Here is a 26,491-nt window from a genome sequence, read left to right on the forward strand (position 1 = left end):
TACCAAACATCCCCCCAAAACACCTCAAACATCAGACAGTCTCAAAGTTTAGAGCCATCTGTAAAACCAAATAGCTGACTAAATTCCCAATATAAGGCTAAATATGATTATATATTATAATATATATTATATGATTATATATAATATAGTATATATATATTATATAATAGTATATATGTATACACACACATATATATGAATATATATATATTCATATGTGTGTGTGTGTGTGTGTGTGTGTGTGTGTGTGTGTGTAGTGGCTCAGTGAACCAGGACTGGCCCAGGGTGCATGAAGCTCAGGGTTTGATTTCCAATGCAGTGTAAACAAAGGGGACATCGGTGCACAGCAGTAATCCTAGCAATTAGGAGATGGAAGCAGGAGCATCAGGAGTTCAAGGTCATCCTCACCAACACAGCAAGTTCAAGGCCAGCCTGGTGGGGGTGGGGGCACACTGTCAGTGTTCCTAGCAGGCAGATCCTACTGCAGGCAGCTTCCAGGACTGCTCGAGGCTGAGCAACCTGCTCCTGCAGACAGCTCCTCCACCCTGGGCCGTACCTAGAGCTTGCAGAGCTCCAAGAATGGCTGACTCCAAAGCTGTGCTGGGTCCTCAGGGAGAGTGAGCCCTGGGCATTATAGCACACACTGTAATCCCAGCACTTAGGAGACTGGGGCAGGATGCTCGTGAGTTTGAGGCTAGCCTCCACTACCTGGTGAGTTCCAGGCCAGCCTGGGCTACAGAATGAGACCTTGTCCAAAGTTGAGGTTTTTTTGTTTTTTTTGTGTTTTTGTTTTTTATTTGGTTGGTTGGTTGGGTTTGTTTGTTTGCTTGCTTGCTTTTAATAAAGATAAAAGGAGGTAGCATGAACTTTTGGGGGTAATGAATTCCCTTTATGGTTGTCTTTTTTTATAGATGACTTAAATTTTATGTCTTGACTAACATCTTGACTGTACCCCAGCATCCTTTGTGGAGGAGAGAGGTAGAGGTGGATGAAATAGAGTGTCCCTTTGTTATTGGTAATGACAATATTTTACATTCCTCTCTGAAGGAAGGCCAAGCCTCCAGACTCGTGGTAAAGTATCAGTGTAGAACACGGGAAGCCTGGGTTCCGTCTCCACTCGGAGGAGGGCCCAGCGTCCTGTCCACTCCCCAGGAAAAAGCCAGGCATGGAGTCATGTGCCTGTAACCTCAGCACCCAGGTGGCAGCTGCAGAAGGATCCCACAGGTTCCAGGCCAGCCAGGACGATTCGCACAGCCAGGATGTTGCGCACAGTGAGATCTTGTCTCAAAATACCTTTTTAAAAAACTAACACCCCGGGCTGGTGAGATGGCTCAGTGGGTAAGAGCACCCGACTGCTCTTCCGAAGGTCAAGCCACCACATGGTGGCTCACAACCATCCGTAACAAGATCTGATTCTCTCTTCTGGAGTGTCTGAGGACAGCTACAGTGTACTTACATATAATAAATAAATAAATAAATAAATAAATCTTTAAAAAAAAAAAAAAAAACTAACACCCCCAGAAAGAGCCAAGGAAAGGTCTAAAGATCCCCTGGGTTTGCCAAAGTGACCGGTTTCAGTTCAAGACACGTTGCTGCTCCTTTGAAAAGAGGGTGTGTCACACCAGAAACTGAGAATCCTCCCCTTGTCCCAACACCTCTGTCTAAGACCTGCCCTTCCTGGGTCACAGTAGCATTCCCTTGCCACTCCCAGTCCTGTGAAAAGGAAGCCGTATTGACCATTAAAATGACAGGAACTCCCCCATTTGGCTGACCCCCCACCCTGGGCCCTAAGAGCAAACCAGCTCCCCTCCCGGCCAGCCACGCCCCTCTCTTACTCTCCCTTGTCTTCCTTCACACACACACCAACCTCTCGCTCCCCCCACCCCCCATCAGTAGGGTGTCCAGGACATTGTGTGACTCAGGAAACAGCTCAGACTGAGGCGTGCAGCAGGCTCAGGAGGAAGAAGGGCGGTAGAGGCAGAGGAGGTGGCCTTGCCTGGCCACAAGGGCTCTGAGGGTCCCTGCCTGAAGAGGGAGAGGAGATCCGGGCCAGGGGCAGGCGCTCTGGAATGCAGCCCCAGTTGCTGCTGCTGCTGCTCTTGCCACTCAATTTCCCTGTCATCCTGACCAGAGGTGAGGGGGTGGGGGCATATCTCTCTTGGGGAGATGCTTGGTGAGGTCAGGGAAGAAAGCCAAGTCCCAGGCTCTGAAAGGACACTGGAGGGAGGAGATTCTGTCCCCTCTAATGGGGACAACCTGCAGGGAGGGCTGACTGACTCCGGGGCTACAGGAGACCCAGGTTTGTGCCTGGTGCTAGGGGTGGTGCCTGCTGTTGGGTGGGAAGGAGGGTGTCCATGCCCAGGGAGAAGCCAGCTGGTTCTGAAGTAAGAGGAACAGACAGACAAACAGGAGAAAAAATGGACTGCCTGATATGGGGAAGAGAGGAGTGAGAAGCAAGAGATGGAGACAGAGAAGAGCCCACCGGCTCCCTTTCTGTCCAGATGTCCCCAACCCCAGTGGCTCATTGCTGGCCTTTCCTGAAGGAAATCCCTTAGGTGTCTCAGCCATTCACATCCCAGGAGCGCTCTTGGCTCCCTCCTAAGCCCTGTTGCCCTGCTTCCGGGGGATGGAGCTGGGCTGAACTTGGGAGACTGGAGAATAAACAGGAAAGGGGTGGGAAGAATAACAAGCTATGAATGGAAGGCCTGGGACAAGGCTGGGACAAGGGGACCCTGTGGAGACTGGGACTGGGGTGTGAAGGAGAGAGAGAGAATGATAGAGCACCATGCACCTGGGTAACATGGGGTGGGGGAGTGCTGAGCTGCTGGTCAGTGGCCTGTAAGGAGGACCTGGTGGAGGAAGGGCAAGCCATCTGGAGACCCTTGGACCCTGGGCTCCATCTCATCTTCCAGTCTCTTCTCCAGAGCTTCTGTGTGGAGGATCCCCAGAGCCCTGTGCCAACGGAGGCACCTGCCTGAGGCTATCTCGGGGACAAGGGATCTGCCAGTGAGTGTGCATCATAGGAGCGGGACCTGGGGAGACAGGACGGGGAGGAGGAGGGGGAATCACTGGCCTGAAATGTCCCTCTACCCCTAGGTGTGCCCCTGGATTTCTGGGTGAGACTTGCCAGTTTCCTGACCCCTGCAGGGATACCCAACTCTGCAAGAATGGTGGCAGCTGCCAAGCCCTGCTCCCCACACCCCCAAGCTCCCGTAGTCCTACTTCTCCACTGACCCCTCACTTCTCCTGCACCTGCCCCTCTGGCTTCACCGGTGATCGATGCCAAACCCATCTGGAAGAGCTCTGTCCACCTTCTTTCTGTTCCAACGGGGGTCACTGCTATGTTCAGGCCTCAGGCCGCCCACAGTGCTCCTGCGAGCCTGGGTGGACAGGTAAGTACAATCAGGAGGAGCCTGTAAGTCATTCTTGTTGCTGTGACTCAACTCCCCACAATGGCAGTAGCTGCCTGAAGGAAGGAAGGCTTTATCCAGGCTCAAGGTCTGAGGGTTCAGCATCCTGGTAGGGAAGTCCTGGTAGAGGTGACAGCCTAATATTGAACAGAAACCCAAAGCTGCCAGATCATACAAGATTTACAGTCAAGAGCAGAGAGAACGGCAACACCCTTGCTTGCTTGGTCTCATCTAGCGTTCTCCTGCCATGCATAGTTTGAGACCCTCACCTAGGGAATGATGCCACGCATAGGGAATGGTGCTGCCCACAGTGGGCTGAGCCCTTCTGCATCAATTATCAGTCTAGAGGATCCCAAAGACAAGCCCACAGGGCAACCTGACCTAGGCAATTCCTCAACTGAGGCTTTCTTCTCCGGTGATCTGGGTTGTGGCAAATTGGTAGACACAACTAACTAGCACACAGACGTAGATAAGTGCTGGTACACGGCTTGCTTGCTTTTTATGCAAGTCCGGAACAGCAATACGGGAATAGTGCTGCCCACATTCAGAGTAGCTTTCCCCACTTCAATTTTCCCAATCTGTAAACTCCCTCAAAGACATACCTTCTGGCCACTGCAGGTGTTGGGCACACATGTGGTGCACAGACATACAGACATATGCAAAACACTCGTAAACATGTAAAAAAAATCTGTAAAATGGAAAAAAGTAAAGAACGGGACAGTCGGGCCAGCAAGACTGCTCCGTAGGTAGCACCTGCTTCCAACCCTGGCAACCTGAGTTCAATTGTGGGATCCACACAATACCATGGAAGGAGAGAAACAAAAGAGTAGAAAGCAGGGCTGGAGGTGGTAGCTGAGCTGGCAGAGTGTTAGCCCAGCATGCATGGATGCCAGCATTTGATGCAATGGTGCATTATTCAGCTGCAGAGGCTGGAACACACGCCCATACTCAAGAAGTAGATGCAGGAGGATCAGCAGCTCAAAGTCAGGCTGGGCGGTGTAGTAAATCCCAGCATTCAGGAGGCAGAGGCAGGAGCATCTCTGTGAGTTAGAGAGTAGTGTTGTCTACAGAGCAAGATCCAGAACAGCCAGGGCTATGTAGAGAGACCCTGCGTCAAAAAAGGAGAAAGAGGAGAAGTTTGAAGTCATCTTTAGATAATGCTGATATTAGATCTTGACTTAAAGAAAACCAAAATGTGAACAATAATAGCAACAACAACAAGAAATTCACTCAGAGAGGCAAAGTGACCCAGCAGGGTACCACTGCAGGGAACCCTTGTCCCAAGCAATTTGTAAAACTCCCACTGTTAGCTACATGTGCTTTCCAAAGTAGAGGGTGTGAGCAATCCACACACAAGCCTCCTACCTAATGTACAGCAGAACAAAGACAGGCCAGGGAGCACCAGGGTAAATGGGCTTGAGAAAACAGGTGGGAGACGGGGAACGCAGGCAGGGCTCCTGCACACAGACCGCTGAGCACACTTCAACGCATAAAATAGACAGGGCAGTGCCTGAAACCGCCCCCTCCCCCACTCCAACCCTGTGCCCTGCTGCAGGTGAGCAATGCCAGCTCCGAGACTTCTGCTCAGCCAACCCCTGTGCCAACGGAGGCGTGTGCCTGGCCACATACCCCCAGATCCAGTGCCGCTGTCCACCTGGGTTCGAGGGTCACACCTGTGAACGCGACATCAACGAGTGCTTCCTGGAGCCGGGACCCTGCCCTCAGGGCACCTCCTGCCATAACACCTTGGGTTCCTACCAGTGTCTCTGCCCTGTGGGGCAGGAAGGTCCCCAGTGCAAGCTCAGGAAGGGAGCCTGCCCTCCTGGAAGCTGTCTCAATGGGGGCACCTGCCAGCTGGTCCCAGAGGGACACTCCACCTTTCATCTCTGCCTCTGTCCCCCAGGTAAAGCTTCCTGAGGCTCTGCTGCAACCCTGCCCCCTCAGGCTCGGTTTGTTTCTGCTAAGGTTGAAATAAATCATATTATAGCTATAGGTTGGGCTGAAATAATAAGCCAGGTGTGTCTTTGAGTGACAATATGTATTTGTAGAGAAAATGAGCCACTTATTAACAGGACTGACAATAAAATAATAGCTATTGTTACTTCGTAGGAAGTTGTTTGGGCTTGTAGTGCACCAAACAGTGAATATTTTGAGTTGGAGGCTCATCCTGATCATAAGATGGAATATGCTGATGCCTTGATATTGCTAAGATAAATAAAATTCCTAAATTTAAATTAATTAGAGGGTGGGGGTATTGGTAGTGGAATTTATAGACTTAGAGCTAATGTAAGTGAAAGAGTTGGTGCAATAATAAATAACGATATTGAGGTTGTTAAACGGCGTACAGGCTCTATGGCTGATTCCATGATCCTGACAGGTTTCACGGGGCTGGACTGTGAGATGAACCCAGATGACTGTGTCAGGCACCAGTGTCAGAACGGGGCCACCTGTCTGGATGGGCTGGACACCTACACCTGCCTCTGCCCCAAGACATGGAAGGGTGAGTTGTTCAGAGCAAATTCGTGGCGGCAGCAGTGCCTGCTCCTGGTCTCCCTCCCCACCAGGCTCCCAATGCCAGCCCTTGTCCCCTCTCCATGCCTCTACAGGCTGGGACTGCTCTGAAGATATAGATGAATGTGAAGCCCGGGGTCCCCCTCGCTGCAGGAACGGTGGCACCTGCCAGAACACAGCTGGCAGCTTTCACTGTGTGTGCGTGAGTGGCTGGGGAGGCGCAGGCTGTGAGGAGAACCTGGATGACTGTGCAGCTGCCACCTGTGCCCCGGGATCCACCTGCATCGACCGTGTGGGCTCCTTCTCCTGCCTCTGCCCACCTGGACGCACAGGTACAGATGGAGGGCATGGTGGAGAGGCATGGAGGGCAAGAGAGAGCCCCAAGGGGCCGCTACAGCCTTGCCCTCGGTCTCCCACAGGCCTCCTGTGCCACCTGGAAGACATGTGTTTGAGTCAGCCGTGCCACGTGAATGCCCAGTGCAGCACCAACCCTCTGACAGGCTCCACCCTCTGCATATGCCAGCCTGGCTACTCAGGATCCACCTGTCACCAAGATCTGGATGAGTGCCAAATGGGTAAGGGTCCCCGCAGAGCCCCTGAGGCCAGCCAAGCCCTCCATTACCAAGAGAGGACAGGCAGGGCAGTTGGTTTATCAAATTGAAAAACTAAACCAGCTGGGCAGTAGTGGCGCATGCCTTTAATCCCAGCACTTAGAAGGCAGAGGCAGGCAGATTTCTGAGTTCGAGGCCAGCCTGGTCTACAAAGTGTGTTCCAGGACAGCCAGGGCTATACAGAGAAACCCTGTCTCGAAAAACCAAAACAAAAAACAAAAAAACCTAAACCAGGCATGGTGGCACATGTAATCCCAGAACCCAAAGCAGGAGAAAGTTTCAACTACATATTGTGTTCTGGGACTTCCAGAGGTTCACAAGTCCCTGGTGGGGCTGCACAGAGAGGTCCATGGTTAAAGCAGTAGCCATCAGGGAGGGAGGACTCAAGTTCAAACCCCTAGGTCCCACATTAGTACCAAGTGGGCATGAGGGCCCCTCTGTAATTCCAGCTTCAGAAGGCAAAGACAAGGGGTGCTCAGAACAAGCTGACTGGACAGAGTAGCTACACCCACCACCTCTGTGTCTGATGTAGAGACCCCTGCTTCTGTGAGTAGGGGCAGCGGGGAGTGGCTGAAGGGAATTCCCAACATTAGCCTTGGACTTTCACATTTACACACCTGTGTGCTTACCCACACGTGCGTGTGCCCACACACATGCATATCGCACACACACAAAGTGGTGTGTGTGTGTGTGTGTGTGTGTGTGTATAACAAAACAACAAAACAGCTTCACATTTTCTCTGCATGAGTCTGGGTTTGGCTCAGCTCTTCTTCCCAGCACTGAACTCTCCAGAGTTCATTGCCCAGTCATCCTCCACTATATGTAAGTACACTGTAGCTGTCTTCAGACCCTCCAGAAGAGGGAGTCAGATCTCATTACGGATGGTTGTGAGCCACCATGTGGTTGCTGGGATTTGAACTTCAGACCTTCGGAAGAGCAGTCGGGTGCTCTTACCCACTGAGCCATCTCACCAGCCCCATCCTCCACTATAAATACACAGTCCCCTTCCCAGTTCTCTCATCTCCACATACAAGTGTCCTCCCCACACACACCTTCCCTGTCAGTCTAGCCTCCCTGTCCTCTCCACCCCAGCCCCCATGGACTCCCAAATCTTCTCTCCTCCCAGCCCAGCAAGGACCCAGTCCCTGCGAACATGGCGGCTCCTGCATCAACACCCCTGGCTCCTTCAACTGCCTCTGCCTGCCTGGTTACACGGGCTCCCGCTGTGAAGCTGACCACAATGAGTGCCTGTCACAGCCCTGCCACCCAGGCAGCACCTGCCTGGACCTGCTTGCAACCTTCCACTGCCTCTGCCCACCAGGTAGAGCTGGGTGGGACTGTGGGTGGGTGAGACAGAGAACTAACTTTGAACCCAAGGGGAATTGCCTAGCCAGAGTGACTGGCATCAGGCTATCCAGCAAGCATCTTTCTCTCCCCACACCCAGCTAAAACTGGGGAACCCACCACCCCTAGAAGGACAAGCTGCCCTGCAGTGAGAGTGTGCACCTTGAAGTTCAGGGATACGGTGCTCCACCCACTTCATGATCATCACAGAGTGTGCGTCCTGGTCCACCGTACACAGTGGATCAGCCAAAGAGGACAGAAAGGCAGTTAGTACATGTGCCAGCCCAGAATTCACACACACACACATACACACACACACACACACACACACACACACACACACACATACACATACACACACTTAATCGCACACTCTCCCATGTAGAGATGAAGTGCAGAGCATTGAAATACCACATGGGCGGTGCACCTGGAATTGGTGCAGTAGCAGAGGGATGCTGGAAGGCTCCCAACACCATGCCCACCATGACCGTCTTATCAGAGAAGGAATCCCCATCTCATAATTAAGAAACTGGACACAAAGAGGGGGAGTGACTTACCCAAGGTCACGCCTCCAGTGAGGAGCAGAGTCCAGCCTCCACCCGGGCTTCAGCAGTGCTGACCTCCCCACCCCACTCCCTACTGGATGCCAGGCATCACCCATGCATCGTGGCTCAGGCCATGCATAGACATGCACAGAGACGTGGGAAAATTGTTCGGTCATCCAAGGGACAAGTTACATGAATCGAGGGTGTCGAGGCAGATCCCCAGGAAAGGGGGGTGGGGCAGGGAGGTGAGGAGGCTGACCATGAGGTCATGGAGACCAAGATAAACCTAAGGGTGGAAAATGGGAGCCACTCTTCTGTCCTAATGCCTTTCTTCAAATCCTCCTCCTCCACACCATCACTACTGCTATAACCATCAAAACCATTATGGCCACAACCACCATAACCAACAGCATCCCCATCTCCATAACTACCACCACTTTCACCACCACCATCACAACCATCACAACCACCATCACTACCATCACCACCAGCAGGAGCACCACCATCTTACCACCATCATCACCACCACCAGCAGCACCACCATCTCCACCACCATCGCTCCCACCCACGGTACAGAGGCCTAGATAGTACATGAGGGCTGAATCACCCTCCAGGCAGATGTCCATTTCCCATCTGTACTTCAAGAATCTCCAGGCTGGGCAGCCCATGGGCAAGCCCCACCCTCTTAGGTACACAGAAAGGACTTCAAAGGCACTTCCTCTCAGCCCCCTGCAGGTCCCCTGCTCCCGGAGCCTTAAGCCTGGGGGAGACAGATGTGTCCACCCCACACACACACACACACACTCAGTGCTCATCAAGACAGCACAAGCAGGGGGGATGGGGGGTTCTGCAAGTCCAAGGCTTCAGAGCCTAGGTGCCCCAGGCAGAAAGCCCACTGGCCCTGGCTGAGGCCATCTCTCACCCCATCTGTGTCCTCAGGCTTGGAAGGGAGGCTCTGTGAGGTGGAGGTCAATGAGTGCACCTCTAATCCCTGCCTGAACCAAGCTGCCTGCCATGACCTGCTCAACGGCTTCCAGTGCCTCTGCCTTCCTGGTGGGTGAAGATTCTGGCCAAGACAACCTCAGTCCCCTGGGAACCTAGAGACCATCCCCCTGCCCCCAAAGCAGCTTGTGTTTCTCCTCCTCCTTTTTAGCTCCCCCAACTCTTCCACCCATTCCCAAGCCTTCCCTTGCTTACACCCCAGCCTCACTTCTGTCTATGAAAAAGTGAGTACTCTATCTGCAAGTACACCTGCGCGCCAGAAGAGGGCGCCAGATCCCATCGTAGATGGCTGTGAGCCACCATGTGGTTGCTGGGAATTGAACTCAGGACCTCTAGGAGAGCAGCCAGTGCCCTTAACTGCTGAGCCATCTCTCCAGCCCAGGGACAGATTCTTTCTGTATCAATGCTGGGGACAGGAGGCAGGGTCTCACACATGCTGGGTAATCACTCTGCCTCTTAGCCATACTCCCGGCCCAGGCTCCATCCCTACTTCTTACACAGGAAGAAATGAGAGCTGGAAGGGAAACTGGGTAGCTTGCCCACAGCCCAGCAGCCTAGTCGCCAGCAGGGTCTGAGCTCCACTCTCTCCCGTGTTGCCCAAACGCCTAGAGTCTCCTCAGAAGACCCACCTTTGTTCACCCTGTGCCTCTCTGCACGTCCTTGAGCACCCTCCCTTCCCATCCCCTCCCCCACCAGGATTCACCGGCGCCCGATGTGAGAAAGACATGGACGAGTGTAGCAGCACCCCCTGTGCCAATGGGGGGCGCTGCCGAGACCAGCCTGGAGCCTTCTACTGCGAGTGTCTCCCAGGTAACTGAGGCTCGGTCGCTAGGGGAGGGGACCATCTGTGCGATTCCTAACCCACCCCTCTGCCACAGGCTTTGAAGGGCCACACTGTGAGAAAGAAGTGGACGAATGTCTGAGTGACCCCTGCCCCGTGGGAGCCAGCTGCCTTGATCTCCCCGGAGCATTCTTCTGCCTCTGCCGTCCTGGTTTCACAGGTCAGGAGACAAGAGAAAGAACTGGGAGGGTGTGTGAGCCCACTGCAGGTGGGGAGGAGGCCCCTGGCGGGTGTTAGGTGGTCAGGATGACTAAAACAGAATGAGAACGGCCTTCTGTGCACTGGCCAGGGAGAGCTAGGAGCGTGGCTTGGAAGCAAAGACCTCACTGAATATGCAGGAGTCCCTGGGGTGCCCAGCACTAGAAAAAAACCAGGACAGGATGAATAAATAAGCAAGCAGGTAAAAGCAAGCAATCGTAAACTGACAACCTGCGCTCGGAACTCAGAATCCAGGGGACATGGATGGCAAGAACGGACTCTGCAAAGTCTGACCTCTACTTGTGTGCCTATGGCCCATGCATGTCAGCATACACACACACCACACACACTACACACACACACCCTCACACCACACACATACCACACAGTCATACACACACCACACATAACACACACATACTCACACAAACACACAAACCACACACCTACTCATACACACACATCAAATGCACACACACCCATACACATCACACATACCACACATTTCACACATACACATACCACACACACTCACATACCACACATACACAGCTCACACACCACACACACATACATACACACCTCACACACACCACATACATCATATGTACACACACACCATACCACACACACATCATATGCACACACACCACACGAACACTCACATACTCATACACACACATACACACACAGACACACACACACACAAACAGGACACGATCATACACACACACACTCGGAGCACAGCGAGGTACAGCACAAAGACAAGGACATAGGAAGAGAGAGTGAAAGTGAAGAAAGGACTTGTGCACAGTGAGGAAGCCACACCTGGAGGTGGCCTTTGACCCCCTCAGGACACAAAGGGACTTTCTTTCCTCGTAGACTCATCTCCCCAAACCCTTCCACACAGGTCAACTTTGTGAGGTTCCCTTGTGCACCCCCAACATGTGCCAACCTGGACAGCAATGCCAAGGTCAGGAACACAGAGCCCCCTGCCTCTGCCCTGACGGAAGTCCTGGCTGTGTTCCTGCCGAGGACAACTGCCCCTGTCACCATGGCCATTGCCAGAGGTAACCCCTTCCAACCTTCCTTCCATCATGCCTCAGCTAGGATGAACAGCAGGGGCGGGGGGCAGGCCGGTGGGATAGGACCAATGGAGGAACAGGAAGGAGACACCAAGCTTCCTTGGGCAAGAGAGGGCACAGCTGAGGAGTGGTACCTAAGGAGGGGAGGTTTGAGCATCGCAAAGGAGGTAGAAGAGGGTCAGAGCACAGAGGAGACTGGCTTCAGCCCTCCCTACATTAATACCTATGGGCATCTTCCTGTGGACACTTCCCAACACAGGGCAAAACAGGTGTGTTGTCACCTGCCTGGAATCCAAGGAAAGGCAGATGGATCTGCGCCAAGGCCACACTCCACTAAATAGTGAGCTCTGAGGCTAGCCTGGGCTACAGGAGACCCTGGAGAGAAAGGGATAGAGATACAGAAAAGGAGACAGAGACAGGGAGACAGAAAGATAGAGAGATAGACAGAGAGACAGACAGAGAGAGAGAGAGAGAGTCTAGTTGGCAGAATGTCTCATCCACAGCTACATAGTAATTTGGAGGCCTAAGCTACCTAAGACCCCCCCCACTTTTTATCCCCTCATTTTCTCTTTCTTTCTCTCATTCTTTCCCTCCTCCTCCTCCTCTTTGTGTTTGTTTTGTTTTTCGAGACATTGTTTCTCAGTGTAACCCTAGCTGTCTAGGACCTAGCTCTGTAGACCAGGTTGGCCTCAAATTCACAGAGATTCTCCTGCCTCTGCCTCCCAGTGCTGGGATTAAAGGCGTGCGCCACCACAACCCAGCTGAGACCCTTTTTTTAAAGGGAGTGGACCTTGGAGAAACCTCCAAGAAGTTACAGTGGTTAGGAGTACTAACTGCTCTTGCTGAGGTCAGGGGTTTGAGTCCCAGCATCCACGTGGCAGCTCAGATCCATCTGTACCTCCAGTTCAGAGGACCTGACGTCCTATTTTGGCCTCCACAGGCACCAGGCACAACATGGTGCCTAGATATGCATGCTGGCAAAACACCCACAAACATAAAAATAATAAGTAAAGAAACTCTTAGTGGAAAGAGAAGGAGGCTAATGAGACTCCCAAAGCCAAAACAGAGGCAGTCCAGGGTCCAGTCAACAAAGCAGAGAGGGAAAGAGAAGGACTCTTCGCTTCTTCTTTACATACCAGATCCTTGTGTGTGTGTGATGAGGGCTGGACTGGACCAGAATGCGAGACAGAACTGGGTGGCTGCATCTCCACACCCTGTGCCCATGGGGGGACCTGCCACCCACAGCCATCTGGCTACAACTGTACCTGCCCTGCAGGCTACATGGGTGAGTCTTCCCTATACCACATACACTCCAGCCTGTAGCCCCACTAATCACACCTGTGGCTGAAATCTCTTCCAGGAGAATTGGTGTGAGCTGTGGGGGAGAAGGAAGAGGCTGGATGGGGCAGGGAGTTTATAGGCTAGGAGAGCAAGAGGATAGAGAAGAGAACCCCACGTTTTCAGAGCTTACCTGTTCCCTCAGGGTTGACCTGTAGTGAGGAGGTGACAGCTTGTCACTCAGGGCCCTGTCTCAATGGTGGCTCCTGCAGCATCCGTCCTGAGGGCTATTCCTGCACCTGCCTTCCAAGTCACACAGGTCGCCACTGCCAGACTGCCGTGGACCACTGTGTGTCTGGTAAGTGCTGCCCTCGGTCTGAAGCACAGTGGTTACAGGAGCTGGGCTGCGAGGGGCTGGGGTGTAACATTGCTCTGATATTTATTTTTCCCTAATGATTTATTTATTTTATTTACTTGAGTACACTGTAGCTGTTTTCAGGCACACCAGAAGAGGGTATCCGATCCCATTACAGATGGTTGTGAGCCACCATGTGGTTGCTGGAATTTGAACTCAGGACTCTGGAAGAGCAGTCAGTGCTCTTAACCACTGAGCCATCTCCAGCCCCTACTCTGACATTTTGACTGTAGGCTGGGGATACAGTTCAGTCGTGGAGGGAATGCCTAGTACCCATGAAGCCTTAGATTCAATGACCAGCACCACAGGGCAGGGTGGTACCCAATGCAATCCCAGTCCTCGGGGCATGGAAGCAGAGGAACAGGAGTTCAAGGTCATACTTGGCTTACGCGTCCATTTCAAAGGGACCCTGTTAAACAAATACATTAGAGGTTGAGAAATGGTTCTGAGGGTCCAGGCCTTTGCCGCCAAGACCCAGGACTCCCGTGGCAGAAGAGAACTGACCCTTCAAGCTGTCCTCTGACTTCCACATGCCTGATGTGACATGTACAGAATCCTGCCATATAATATAAAGTTGTACATGTGTATATATACATGAATAATGTATATAAGTGTACATCTTATTAAATTATTTATTAAATAAATAGATAAATGGATAAATATAAAAAACAAATGTTAGATAAAAGTAAGTTGTATTGGTGAGAGGTATGCATTCTTTGTGTTGTGTGTGACCAAGGTCACAAGCCAGATTACAGGCATGGAAGCCAAACCCTCACAGACTCCTCTCTCCAGCCTCGTGCCTCAATGGGGGTACCTGTGTGAACAAGCCTGGCACTTTCTTCTGCCTCTGTGCCACTGGCTTCCAGGGGCTGCACTGTGAGGAGAAGACTAACCCCAGCTGTGCAGACAGGTAAGGGTGCCATGCTGTGAGGCCCCCAAAGGGAGCAGAGGAACCCTCAGCCTTCCCCAGACCCTCTCTACCTATCCTTGGGCTCGGTGCTATCACAGCCCCCTGCCCTATGGCTGCCCCTCCCCCACAGCGCTGTTCCTCCCCCACTATCTCCCCACAACCACACCTGTTGCCTCTCCTTACACACCTCCAGTCTCCCAGAACAGACTTTCTTCCTACAGTGCTGTCTTTGTCTTGTCCAGCCCCTGCAGGAACAAGGCAACCTGCCAAGACACACCTCGAGGGGCCCGCTGCCTCTGCAGCCCTGGCTATACAGGAAGCAGCTGCCAGGTGAGGTGCCATAGGCCAGATGTGTCAGTGAGGGAGACTGGAGAGCTCTAGGTATTTGGATCTTGGGATCTACAGGATGGGCAACAGGGAAACTCGGACAGATGTCCACATGAAGGGATGTGTGGAGGTCCAGGAGCGTCTCACTTGGGTGTGAGGTAAAGGAAGGAAACAAAAGCAGGGTGTGGTCGTGTACGTCTGTAATCCCAACACTTGGGAAACACAGGCAGAAGGATCAGGAGTTCAAGGCCAGCCTCGGCTAAATAGCAAGTTTGAGTTTGAGGCCATCCTGGGGTAGATGAGACCCTACCCTACATGCACACACACACACACACACACACACACACACACACACACACACGCCTGCGGGTGAGGATGTTCGAGGGATAATTTCTCATCTTGGAGGCTGTTCTGAAATGTGAAGCCAGAGGTCAGAGAGGGTCACCAGCCTGGGCCATTTTCGAGCAAGTCACCTTAGAAGCGATTTTGAGGGAACTGCAATTGGAGAGGCTCATCTCTGAGTCCCAGAAGCCTTCCCATCTCCTGTTCTCACCCAACCCTCAGACTCTGATAGACTTGTGTGCCCGGAAGCCCTGTCCACACACTGCTCGATGCCTCCAGAGTGGGCCCTCGTTCCAGTGCCTGTGCCTCCAGGGATGGACAGGGGCTCTCTGTGACTTCCCACTGTCCTGCCAGAAGGCCGCGATGAGCCAAGGTACCAGACCCAGAACCAACAGAGCGGCAGGGAGGGGTGTCCTCTTATGTCGAAACCCTCAAAGCAGCCACACAACTTGTGTCACAGCCAAAACAGCCAAGAGTATTTTATTCTACAGTTCAACACCCAGGACAGTCCTACACAGCTCTACTCTGCTACTGTATTCAATATCAACGGCCCAGACAAGACTTAACCCAAACACTAGGGCCAGGCCTCACCCGGAGCCACTCGGCTCTACCAGGGTCGAAACACCCCTGGAGTGAGCCAATACCACCCAACTGCACCAACATCTCACCCGCACAGTCTCTTGTGGAACACTCTGGGTCAGGGGCATCCTCCCAACCAACTTAGATGCATCCCTCCCTGTCTGTCTTCCCAGGCATAGAGATCTCTGGCCTGTGCCAGAATGGAGGCCTCTGTATTGACACGGGCTCCTCCTATTTCTGCCGCTGCCCTCCTGGATTCCAAGGCAAGTTATGCCAGGATAATGTGAACCCCTGTGAGCCCAATCCCTGCCATCACGGGTCTACCTGTGTGCCTCAGCCCAGTGGCTATGTCTGCCAGGTAAGAGGTCTAGAGGAGTAGAGATGGGGGCAGGGGGGGGGTAGTGAAGATCTAGTTTATCCAGTTCTCTTCCTTTAAGCCAGGCACCCAACCACCCACTGGGTCAGGCCATGCCACCTCATAAGAACTTCCCTATGCTGTGTTTTCACTTCTTCTTTTCTTTCCCCCACCTTGATACCAACATCAAACTCCTGCAACCTCTGCCTCCATATTTGCCCTTCTGATGGCTCAGTCTTTACCCCATTACCAAAGGGGGTAAAGGGCCTATGTCATCCCTGCAGGACTTATTTTCCCACCTGTCTCTCCCTCGCTGGTCCAGGTCGCCATCCAGGAGAGGAAATGTTGGGATTATAGCAGAATCCGTTTAAATCCTGTGCTCAAAAACTCACTTTTTTTTTTTTAAATTTTTGTGTGTATGAATGTTTTGACCGGATGTGTACCGCATGCATGCCTGGTACCCATGGAGGTCAGAAGATAGATTCAGATTCCCTGAAACTGGAGATGCTGATAGTTGTGAAGTACCATGTCGATGCTGGGAATTGAACCCCAGGCCTCTGCAAAAGCAAAAAATACTCTCCACCAGAGGTATTTCTCCTGCCCCTAGAAACACAACTTTTGATCCCCTGGCTTACCACTGACTTAACTTTGCAGTCACTATCTCCAACTTCTTATAAAAATAATTTATTTAATTTTATTTTATGGACATTGGTGTGAGGGTGTCGGATCCTCTAGAACTGCCATGTGTGTGCTGGGACTGGAACCCAGATCCTCTGTAAGAGCAGCCAGCCCTCTTAACTACTGAGCCATTTTTACACACACACACACACACACACACACACACACACACACACACACAACTTTTTTATTTTAAATTACACGTGTGACTCTCTATGTGTGGGTATGTGTACATAAGTGCTGGTGCCCACAAAAGCCAGAGGCATCAGATCCCCTTGGAGCTGGGTTGCAGGCAGCCGTGTGCTAACCTGTGTGGGTTCTGGGACTGGAGCCTAGGCCCTCTGCAAGAGCAACGTCTGCTTTTGTGTTCCTTTGCTTCCTGTGTTGGGTTTTTGAGACAGGGTTTGTCTGTGTAGCCCTGGCTGTTCTGGAACTCACTCTGTGGACCAGGCTGGCCTTGAACTCAGAGATCTGCCTGCTTCTGTCTCCCCAGGGGCTGGGATTAAAGGCACATGCTATCACCACCCAGCTTGCTTTTATGTTCTTAACTGCTGAGCCATCTCTCCAACTCCCTACCCCTACCCACCCTTTTCTCCTTCCTTCCTTCCTTCCTTCCTTCCTTCCTTCCTTCCTTCCTTCCTTCCCTCCTTTCTTCCTTTCTTCCTTCCCTCCTTCCTTCCTTCCCTCCCTCCTTCCTTCCTTCCTTCCTTCCTTCCTTCCTTCCTTCCCTCCCTCCCTCCCTCCCTCCCTCCCTCCCTCCCTCCCTCCCTCCCTCCTTCCTTCCTTCCTTCCTTCCTTCCTTCCCTCCCTCCTTTCTTCCTTTCTGAGGCAAGGTCTCATGTAGCCCAGGCTGGCCTTGAACTCCTTTATGTTGCTTTGGATGATCTCAACTCTCCTGCTTCCGGGTAGTCGGTGCTGGGACTGTAGGTATACACCCCCCACACCTACTTTAGACAGTTCAGGGGATCAAACCCAGGATCACGTGTGTGCTGGGCTAACACTCTACCCACCACCATCCCCAACCTTTACAAGCCTTTCCAGACATAGAGAACCCGGGTAGGGATGACCCTGTTTCAAATGTGAAGAGAAGAGTGTCCTGACAGTGAACCTCTGTACTCTCATTCACCCTCCTCCAGTGGGTTCCAAAATGCCCTCCATTCAATCCTACCACTCTCTGGGCCACTCCCTGAATTCTCTTGACTCTCAAAGCCTCCCTTCTGGCTTGCTGTCCGGCAGAAGCATAGTACTTATGACTTTGGGCTAGCAAGCAAAAATCACAGTGTGGCTCTGGACCGAGCCAGTCTTTCTTTGACCCAGATGTCACTTCACCTTCTTGGCAAACCATTTCGTTATCTGTGGAATGGAGATGAAGTGAGATAGTATCTCTTCAGGGTTGCTAAGAGGATGGTTTAAGGCTATGCACACAGATTACACAATCAATGCCAACCCTCTCTCCCCTCTGGTTATAGACAGTGCTTCCTAGAAATGCAGACTAATTTTAATTTTTACCTGTACTACTTAAAATGCCACCTGGCCAGCTAGGAAGATGGCTTCGCCAAGACCCCTAGCCAGAAGATTCCCCAAAAACCCAAGTCCACAGATGGCAAGACAAAGGCAGAAACAGACAAATAGCCTGGCCTAAATGGCAAGTTCCCAGCCAATAAGAGGCCCTGTCTCAAACAAAAGGCCAGAGGACTAACAGGGAAAATGTCCTCCGATCACTACACACCAAGCATATGCGCATTCGAGTACATACACTGCATGACACAAGTACGTAATCATCAGATGGCCACACACCATGCACACGCACACAGAGGCAGGAATGATCCAAGTCGATAATCATCAGACACCTATGATTCAATGCATGAGAAAGGCTGGAGGGTAAGTTGGTACGAAAAAGAAGTGTCCCCCCAAATGAGGCAATGCTTAGTGGCCACATTGTTTGGGACTAAGGATTTTGCTCTGTCACTGAACAACTGCATGTCAGGTAGTACTCAGAGAGGCTGCAATGGATGAGTGAGAACTTCAGCTGTGGAGGTAGGAGGCGGGAGGTGGGAGGCTGGCAGACCACCTTGAGCTCCACACATCCACTGGCTCCCTCTGTGTCTCCAGTGTGCCCCAGGCTATGAGGGACAGAACTGCTCAAAAGTACTTGACGCTTGTCAGTCCCAGCCCTGCCACAACCACGGAACCTGTACCTCCAGGCCTGGAGGCTTCCACTGTGCCTGCCCTCCAGGCTTCGTGGGACTGCGCTGTGAGGGAGATGTGGATGAGTGTCTGGACCGGCCCTGTCACCCCTCGGGCACTGCAGCTTGCCACTCTTTAGCCAACGCCTTCTACTGCCAGTGTCTGCCTGGGCACACAGGTAAGGCCTGGCATCTCTGGGGCATATCTAAGACCAGGACAATCTTGACGGTCCCTTCCCAAAAGACAGCCTCTCTCCTCACCCTCTGCCTTCACACCTCTCCCCTTAGAAGTCCCCTACATCTTCTTGCCCACATATCATGTGCTGAACCGTCAGGAGGCAGCCACTGAAGCCAGGTGTGACCTCCTATCTCACCCCCACCACAGGCCAGCGGTGTGAGGTGGAGATGGACCTCTGTCAGAGCCAACCCTGCTCCAATGGAGGATCCTGTGAGATCACAACAGGGCCACCCCCTGGCTTCACCTGTCACTGCCCCAAGGTATCTGATGCAACAGTCCTTTCTCTCTTCTCCTTACACTGATAAGAACACCAGACCCAGAACCCTAGGGCCTTGAGTGGGGCTGGAGTCAGGATTACTGGAGAAGGCCCAATGGTGAGTGGCTCTCAGAAACAGTCATGGGAAAGGCAGAATCAGACACTAGCATGGTGCAATTCTGTAGTCCCTGCCTTTGGGCATCGAGGCAGGAGGATAAAGAGTTGGACGTCATCCTTGGCCACACAATGAATTTGAGCTGGTAAGATGGCTCAGTGGTCTCTTCCAAAGCTCCCAAGTTCAAGTCCCAGCAGCCACAGGGTGACTCACAATGAATCTGACACCAGACTTTCATCTCAAAAAGCAAAATGAAACAACAAAATCCACCTTTTCAAAAATGGCTTTCGACAAGATTTCTAAACACTGTGTGGGTGACAGGTGTGGGTGAGGAGCTCCAGGCAAGAAACTGGCTGAGCCTTGGTTTGTGACAACAGGTTGTACCTTCTTTTCTCACCCTAATGTTCTTGAGCCAAACTCAAGAATCACAATAATAAACACTTTCCCCACTTCCACCTTCCTCCTGTTTACCCTGGGAAAGAAGAGAGCATGTGGACTGTCTCCAGGGATTAAAATGCCACAGTAATCAGTCAACTGCACCAAGCAATGATCTGCCTTCTTGGACTTGCACCCTGAAACACAGCATAGCCACACGTCACCCAGTCCCACCAAGGGCAATAAGCCAGTGTGCGCAGTTAGCAGGGGACCCAGCGACAACATCCATTACAAGGGACGTGATGCTGTCTGAGGTCCCTGTCCTATAGGATTGTCTAGAACCCTCTGTGCCATGTTGTCCTAGCTTGCTTCAGGAAAGAATAACGCAAGGTCCTTTTGCATTCTCTTCTCTCTGCCACAGGGTTTTGAAGGCCCCACCTGCAGCCACAAAGCCCTTTCCTGCGGCATCCATCACTGCCACAATGGAGGCCTATGTCTGCCCTCCCCTAAGCCAGGGTCACCACCACTCTGTGCCTGCCTCAGTGGTTTTGGGGGCCCTGACTGTCTGACACCTCCAGCTCCACCGGGCTGCGGTCCCCCCTCACCCTGCCTGCACAATGGTACCTGCACTGAGACCCCTGGGTTGGGCAACCCGGGCTTTCAATGCACCTGCCCTCCTGACTCTCCAGGGCCCCGGTGTCAAAGGCCAGGGGCAAGTGGGTGTGAGGGCCGAGGTGGTGATGGGACCTGCGATGCTGGCTGCAGTGGCCCAGGAGGAGACTGGGATGGAGGGGACTGTTCCCTGGGGGTCCCAGACCCCTGGAAGGGCTGTCCCCCGCATTCCCAGTGCTGGCTTCTGTTCCGGGACGGACGGTGTCACCCGCAGTGTGACTCTGAGGAGTGTCTCTTTGATGGCTACGACTGTGAAATCCCTCTAACCTGCATGTGAGCCTGGGAATGAGGGGCAGGGGTGGGGGTGGGAGACATACATGCCCAAGCTGCAGAATGACCAGCATTGGACGCCAAGGAGTTTCCATGCTAAAAAAGACTCTAGGTTCCAACCCAGTGGAATGGAGTGACAGACACTGTGGGACATGGGCCTCAGCTTCTCTCCCCACTTTTACCATAGAATGCCTCCCTGGAAAACAACACCCCCCCCCCCCCCCGCCGCCCAAGGGAAAGGGTCTTGGATCCTCTTTCTGAGACAGGAGCAGGAGGAAAGGTTGGCCCCAGTCAATGGGGTCGGCAGACATCAGGGTGTTCGGCCACCATCCTGAACCCGAGTCGCAGAGGCCATGGAGTGGCCGTCATTCTCTATGAAGAAGGGTCAGATTTGGGAAGGGTGCTGACTCCATGCCTCCTTTGCCCACAGCCCAGCCTATGACCAGTACTGCCGAGATCACTTCCACAACGGGCACTGTGAGAAAGGCTGCAATAACGCTGAATGTGGCTGGGACGGGGGAGACTGCAGACCAGAAGGGGAAGACTCAGAGGGGAGGCCCTCCCTGGCCCTGCTGGTGGTGCTGAGGCCCCCAGCCCTGGATCAGCAGCTGCTTGCCCTGGCACGAGTGCTGTCCCTGACTCTGAGGGTCGGTCTCTGGGTGAGGAAGGACAGTGAAGGCAGGAACATGGTGTTCCCCTATCCTGGGACCCGGGCCAAAGAGGAGCTGAGTGGAGCTAGGGATTCCTCTTCATGGGAAAGACAAGCCCCTCCCACTCAGCCCCTGGGCAAGGAGACAGAGTCTCTTGGTGCAGGGTAAGCAAGACATGGAGGGGTGGGGGCAAATAACAGTTCTTTGGATGCAGCGGGGACGAGACAGAGGTCCCTGAAGGGCCTTTCCCTTCCCACAGGTTTGTGGTAGTGATGGGAGTGGATCTGTCCCGCTGTGGTCCGGAACATCCTGCGTCCCGCTGCCCCTGGGACTCTGGACTCCTGCTGCGCTTCCTTGCAGCAATGGCAGCAGTGGGAGCTCTGGAGCCCCTGCTGCCTGGACCCTTGCTGGCGGCTCACCCTCAAGCAGGGACCAGTAGGTGATCCCCTACCATCGCCCTTGACCTTAGCTCATATCCTCGCTGGGAGAGATAGAACCAAAAACCAAAATGTCTGTGTGGGGAACTTGGCCTAACATCTCTTCTTTGGAATGACTCTCCCCCTGTCCCATCTATTCAGTGGTCTCCCTTCCTGTTTCCCTGAGAACTTTGTACTAACCTCTGGCATAGCTCTACAACCAACCTTGGGTTACCACTATATGATAGGAAACTATCATATTATAACATATCCTATGAGCTCTCTTCGAAGCATGTTAACCATTAACATATTTAACTACAGGAGACAGGAGGAAACTGAGGCAGGCTACTCCACTAACCCGAGCTACTCCACTGGCCCATTCTTAACAAGAATGGGCCCCTTTTGTGACTGTCTCTCTCTTACCAGGGCCCTCTGCCAACCAGCTTCCCTGGCCCATTCTATGTTCACCAGTGGTTGGGGTGCTTCTCCTGGCCCTTGGGGCCCTTCTCGTCCTCCAGCTCATTCGGCGACGGCGACGAGAACATGGGGCCCTGTGGCTGCCCCCTGGTTTCATTCGAAGGCCTCAGACACAGCAGGCACCCCACCGGCGGAGGCCCCCACTGGGCGAGGACAACATTGGTCTTAAGTGAGACTTTTTTAAGGGTCTGGGATTCGGGGGAGTGTCCAAAGTGCTAAGCACTACTCCTGCAGAAGTGGAAGGGTCAGTCGGAAGGCTTCTGGAAGCGTGGGAGATGCTGGCTGGCCTTAGCCTATCTACCTACTCACCCCATCCAGGGCACTGAAGCCAGAGGCCGAAGTGGATGAGGATGGAGTGGCCATGTGCTCGGGCCCTGAAGAGGGAGAGGTAGGCCAGGTGAAACCTCGTGTGTGTGTGTGTGTGTGTGTGTGTGTGTGTGTGTGTGTGTGTGTGTAGGGGGATGGTACAGAGGAGACAGTGGCAAGGTCAACTCAATGACCTTCGCTTGTCCTTGCTCTTGCCCCAAGGCTGAAGAAACAGCCTCAGCCTCCAGGTGCCAGCTTTGGCCGCTCAACAGCGGCTGTGGAGAGCTCCCCCAGGCAGCCATGCTGACCCCTCCTCAGGAGTGTGAATCGGAGGTTCTGGATGTGGACACCTGTGGACCTGGTACACAACCAACCTAGACCAAGTGGAGGTGGGGGGGGGCGCGGCGGGGGGGATCCTACTCTTGACCCTTTTAGAAACAAAGGCCATTAGTATCCAAACTAGAGCCTTCAGAGAGAGTGGTAGCTCTCAGAGAAAGGGCCCCAGAGAGCGCAGCACCATCTAGGGACGTGCCAGGAATACAAACTCAGACTTGGCAAGCTGAGGTACAGAGCAATGGGAACAGCCCTCTAGATCAGGCCAACTCAGGCTCATGCCTCAGACGCTCTGAGAACTAAAGCCTCCCTGATGAGAAAACTGGGCCTCAGAGAGGTTGATGAAGACACTAAATCTAGTCGATCGGTGGTGGTGCACACCTTTGATTCAGACACTCAGGAGGCAGATGTAGGCAGATCTCCGAGTTCGAAGCCAGCATCGTCTAGAGATCAAGTCCCAGGACAGGCAGCACTACACAGAAAACCCCGTCTTTAAACAAAACAAAACACTAAATCAAGAACCAACACTTGACTGGCAACAGTGGCACACACCTTTAATCCTATCAGGAAGGTTTTAGTCCTAGCAGGAAAGCAGCAGAGGCAGGTGGATCTCTATGAGTTCTAGACCACCCTGGTGAGTTCCAGGACAGTCAGAGCTATATAGTGAGAATCTGTCGCAAGCACCCCTTTACTCCATCACCCTAAAAAGGCAGAGCTTGGCTAAGATGGCTGCAATTCTCCCAGGGGCATGCTATCATTCTCTTATCCCTTTGATCGGCCCTAGTACTCATTCTCATCCGCAGATGGGGTGACACCCCTGATGTCAGCCGTCTTCTGTGGGGGAGTGCAGTCCACGACTGGGGCTAGTCCACAGAGACTGGGGCTAGGAAATCTGGAACCCTGGGAACCACTGCTGGATAGAGGGGCCTGCCCCCAGGCTCACACTGTGGGCACTGGAGAGACGCCTCTGCACCTAGCTGCCAGATTCTCTCGGCCAACCGCTGCCCGCCGCCTCCTTGAGGCTGGAGCCAACCCCAACCAGCCAGACCGCGCTGGGCGCACCCCACTTCACACTGCTGTGGCTGCCGACGCTCGGGAGGTTTGCCAGGTCGGCACATATCGGGGTCTCTAAAGGAAGTAGGAGTACGCTTACATATAAAACAGAGAGGTCTTCTCTGGGGTTTGACAAAGAGGAAACAGACTGGAGACCTGAAGGTGGCAGGTAGCGACTGGCTTCGGAGCTGATGGGCCTATAACCCCAGCACTGGGGAGGTGGGGGTAGATAGATCTCTATGTGTCCCAGACTAGCCTGGGCTGCGTAAGAAGACATTGTCTCAAAACAAAGACAGGCAACAAAAGCGTGAGGGAGCCTGACCTAGAAGCCCAGGGTACCCTAGGGGTCACAGGACCTTTCTGTCTCCCTAGCTCCTATTGGCCAGCAGACAGACTACGGTGGACGCCCGCACAGAGGACGGGACTACACCTTTGATGCTGGCTGCCAGGCTGGCCGTGGAGGACCTGGTTGAAGAATTGATCGCAGCCCGAGCAGATGTAGGAGCCAGGGATAAAAGGGGTATGCATGGAGCCGCTGTGTTATTGGAATGTTGGGGAGAGCGGTAAGGAGGTGAAGTTCAAAATACAGGCGCAGTGGGGACAGACTAGAGGCTCTTATGCTGTGGCAGGATGGAGAGCGAGTTTCCCCATCACTGTTAAGTACACATCTTGTCTCAGTCCATGATACGGGAATGGAAGAAGTACCGGCGGGAACCGTAATGGGGATACCGGGGTCCCACCGATCCAGAACAATACCCATTGTCCTGCCCGCGCGCCCATGACGTCACCAGGGCAACACTTGCAGCCGACTGTCGGTTGCCAGGGCAACGCTTCCCGCCTCTGAAGAATCCAAGTAGCTCTCCCTTCCTCCCCCCACCACCAAGGCCAGAACCCGTGGGAAACTAAAAGGTAGGAGTCTGACCCCCAACTGCGGGGTAACCAGCTCCCACGTGGTACCCTAGGAAAAACTGCACTGCACTGGGCCGCTGCTGTGAACAACGCCCGAGCCGCCCGCTCTCTCCTCCAGGCTGGAGCGGATAAAGATGCCCAGGACAGTAGGGTGAGCCACGTCGCAGCCCCCACTGAACAAGCCAAAAGCAGGGGAATCCAACAGGCTCCAAGGGGGCGGGGCCCAGTGTCTGACGGGAGGGCACAGACTCCCGGGGGGCGGGGACTCCCTAACAGTCCCTGCCCCCGGGCTTTCGGGTCTCCTCCGCAGGAACAGACGCCGCTTTTCCTGGCAGCGCGCGAAGGAGCCGTGGAGGTGGCGCAGCTGTTGCTGGAGCTCGGGGCGGCCCGGGGACTGCGAGACCAGGCCGGGCTGGCCCCAGGAGATGTGGCCCGCCAGCGCAGTCACTGGGACCTGCTAACGCTGCTGGAAGGGGCTGGACCGACTACGCAGGAGGCCCGTGCGCACGCACGCACCACGCCGGGGGGCGGGGCCGCGCCGCGCTGCCGGACGCTGTCTGCGGGAGCGCGCCCGCGCGGGGGCGGAGCCTGTCTGCAGGCTCGCACTTGGTCGGTGGACTTGGGAGCGCGCGGAGGGAAGGTGTATGCTCGCTGCCGGAGCCGATCTGGAAGCTGCGGAGGCCCCACCACGCGCGGCCGCAGGTTCTCCGCGGGCTCCCGTGGACGACGCGGGGCTAGGGCATCACAGGATGACTGGCCTCGCGACTGGGTGGCCCTGGAAGCCTGCGGCTCCGCCTGCAGTGCGCCGATCCCGCCTCCCAGCCTGACCCCGTCCCCAGAACGTGGATCCCCTCAAGTTGCCTGGGGTCTTCCAGTTCACCAAGAGATTCCCTTAAACTCGGTTGTAAGAAATCTGAACTAGGCAGCTGCGTGGAAGGAAGGAAGCGACACGTACGAGTCTGGAAGACTCCGGACTTTTAAGGCCAAAATAACCGTTAAGCTCACTTGTCTCCCCCATAGAGTATGCACAGCAATGGGAAGAGGGTTTAGGATGTCCGGTTGAGATAGACCGTGATTTTCCTGGAAAATAGGGCAGCTTCAAGAGGACAAAGTTGATTTCGAGAATCCCTAAACTCTGGAACCAAGAACTGTGGGCGAATTGGGTGTAAAATGTTTCTTGTGTATGGTTTCCCAAAAGGAGCCTCTGCTATCTACTGCCCACAAGTAGCTGGCAACTATTTATTAAGCACCTACGATGTGCCGGGTGTTGTGTAGATGAACAGTAAGTAACCAGTGGCCCATCCAGCTGATGACTCCTTGCCCTCTCTCTGCCTCCCCACAAGGACACTGGTGCAGGGATGAGGCCATGTTCTCCAGTCACTGCTATCTCCGAGAACCCCAAACTCATGGATAATAAAGCTAATTTGAAGTGCTACTTTATCTTCTGAGGGACTAAAGGGTGAGATGGAAAAAGTGCATAGTGTTTGGGAAATTCAATACTCCAGAATCATTCATATAGTGAGGGGTTAAATATAAATTAAAGGCAAACCGACAATCTGGGAATTCCAGTTCATCTGGGATATCACTGAAAGTGAGAATCTCCAATAGTTTTCAAATATACAAGGTGATAACTGTGTCCCTCATCTAAGACCATTTAGCTATAACAAAGATCCCTAAGGGCTCAAAGACAGGAGGGTCTCGAACTGCTCATACTTCATTAGGCTTTACCCCAATGCTGATAAACCAGGAGGCATTCTGGAAGATTATCCACCATTTGAAGGGCATTCACCATGTGCCAAAGTGC

The 26,491-nt window shown here is 53.3% G+C and overlaps 1 protein-coding gene across 3 annotated transcripts; it reads left to right on the forward strand.

The window, feature by feature from the left end:
* The first annotated feature begins 1,909 nt into the window (after positions 1-1,909).
* Positions 1,910-26,167, forward strand: Notch4 (notch 4). 3 transcript variants are annotated; one of them, XM_006523798.4, is made up of 30 exons: positions 1,910-2,133; positions 2,913-3,006; positions 3,097-3,392; positions 4,966-5,313; positions 5,788-5,910; positions 6,017-6,253; positions 6,341-6,496; positions 7,659-7,853; positions 9,361-9,474; positions 10,120-10,233; positions 10,302-10,424; positions 11,373-11,532; positions 12,687-12,832; positions 13,031-13,183; positions 14,033-14,150; positions 14,393-14,480; positions 15,042-15,192; positions 15,572-15,756; positions 18,544-18,796; positions 19,003-19,115; positions 20,023-20,546; positions 20,974-21,357; positions 21,453-21,628; positions 22,036-22,255; positions 22,405-22,474; positions 22,615-22,753; positions 23,529-23,833; positions 24,151-24,298; positions 24,741-24,838; positions 24,998-26,127. In XM_006523798.4, the coding sequence occupies exons 1-30, from the start codon at positions 2,070-2,072 to the stop codon at positions 25,607-25,609; spliced, it is 5,907 nt and encodes a 1,968-aa protein (XP_006523861.1). In that variant the 5' UTR covers positions 1,910-2,069; the 3' UTR covers positions 25,610-26,127. The 3 variants fall into 3 exon arrangements, 2 of the variants coding, with proteins under 2 accessions (XP_006523861.1, NP_035059.2); NM_010929.2 differs by having other exon boundaries at positions 1,919-2,133; positions 2,925-3,006; positions 24,998-26,167; XR_385298.4 differs by lacking the exon at positions 24,741-24,838 and having other exon boundaries at positions 24,151-24,687.
* Positions 26,168-26,491: the final 324 nt, after the last annotated feature.

This window comes from Mus musculus, chromosome 17, assembly GCF_000001635.26.
Source record: "Mus musculus strain C57BL/6J chromosome 17, GRCm38.p6 C57BL/6J".
NCBI lineage: Eukaryota > Metazoa > Chordata > Mammalia > Rodentia > Muridae > Mus > Mus musculus.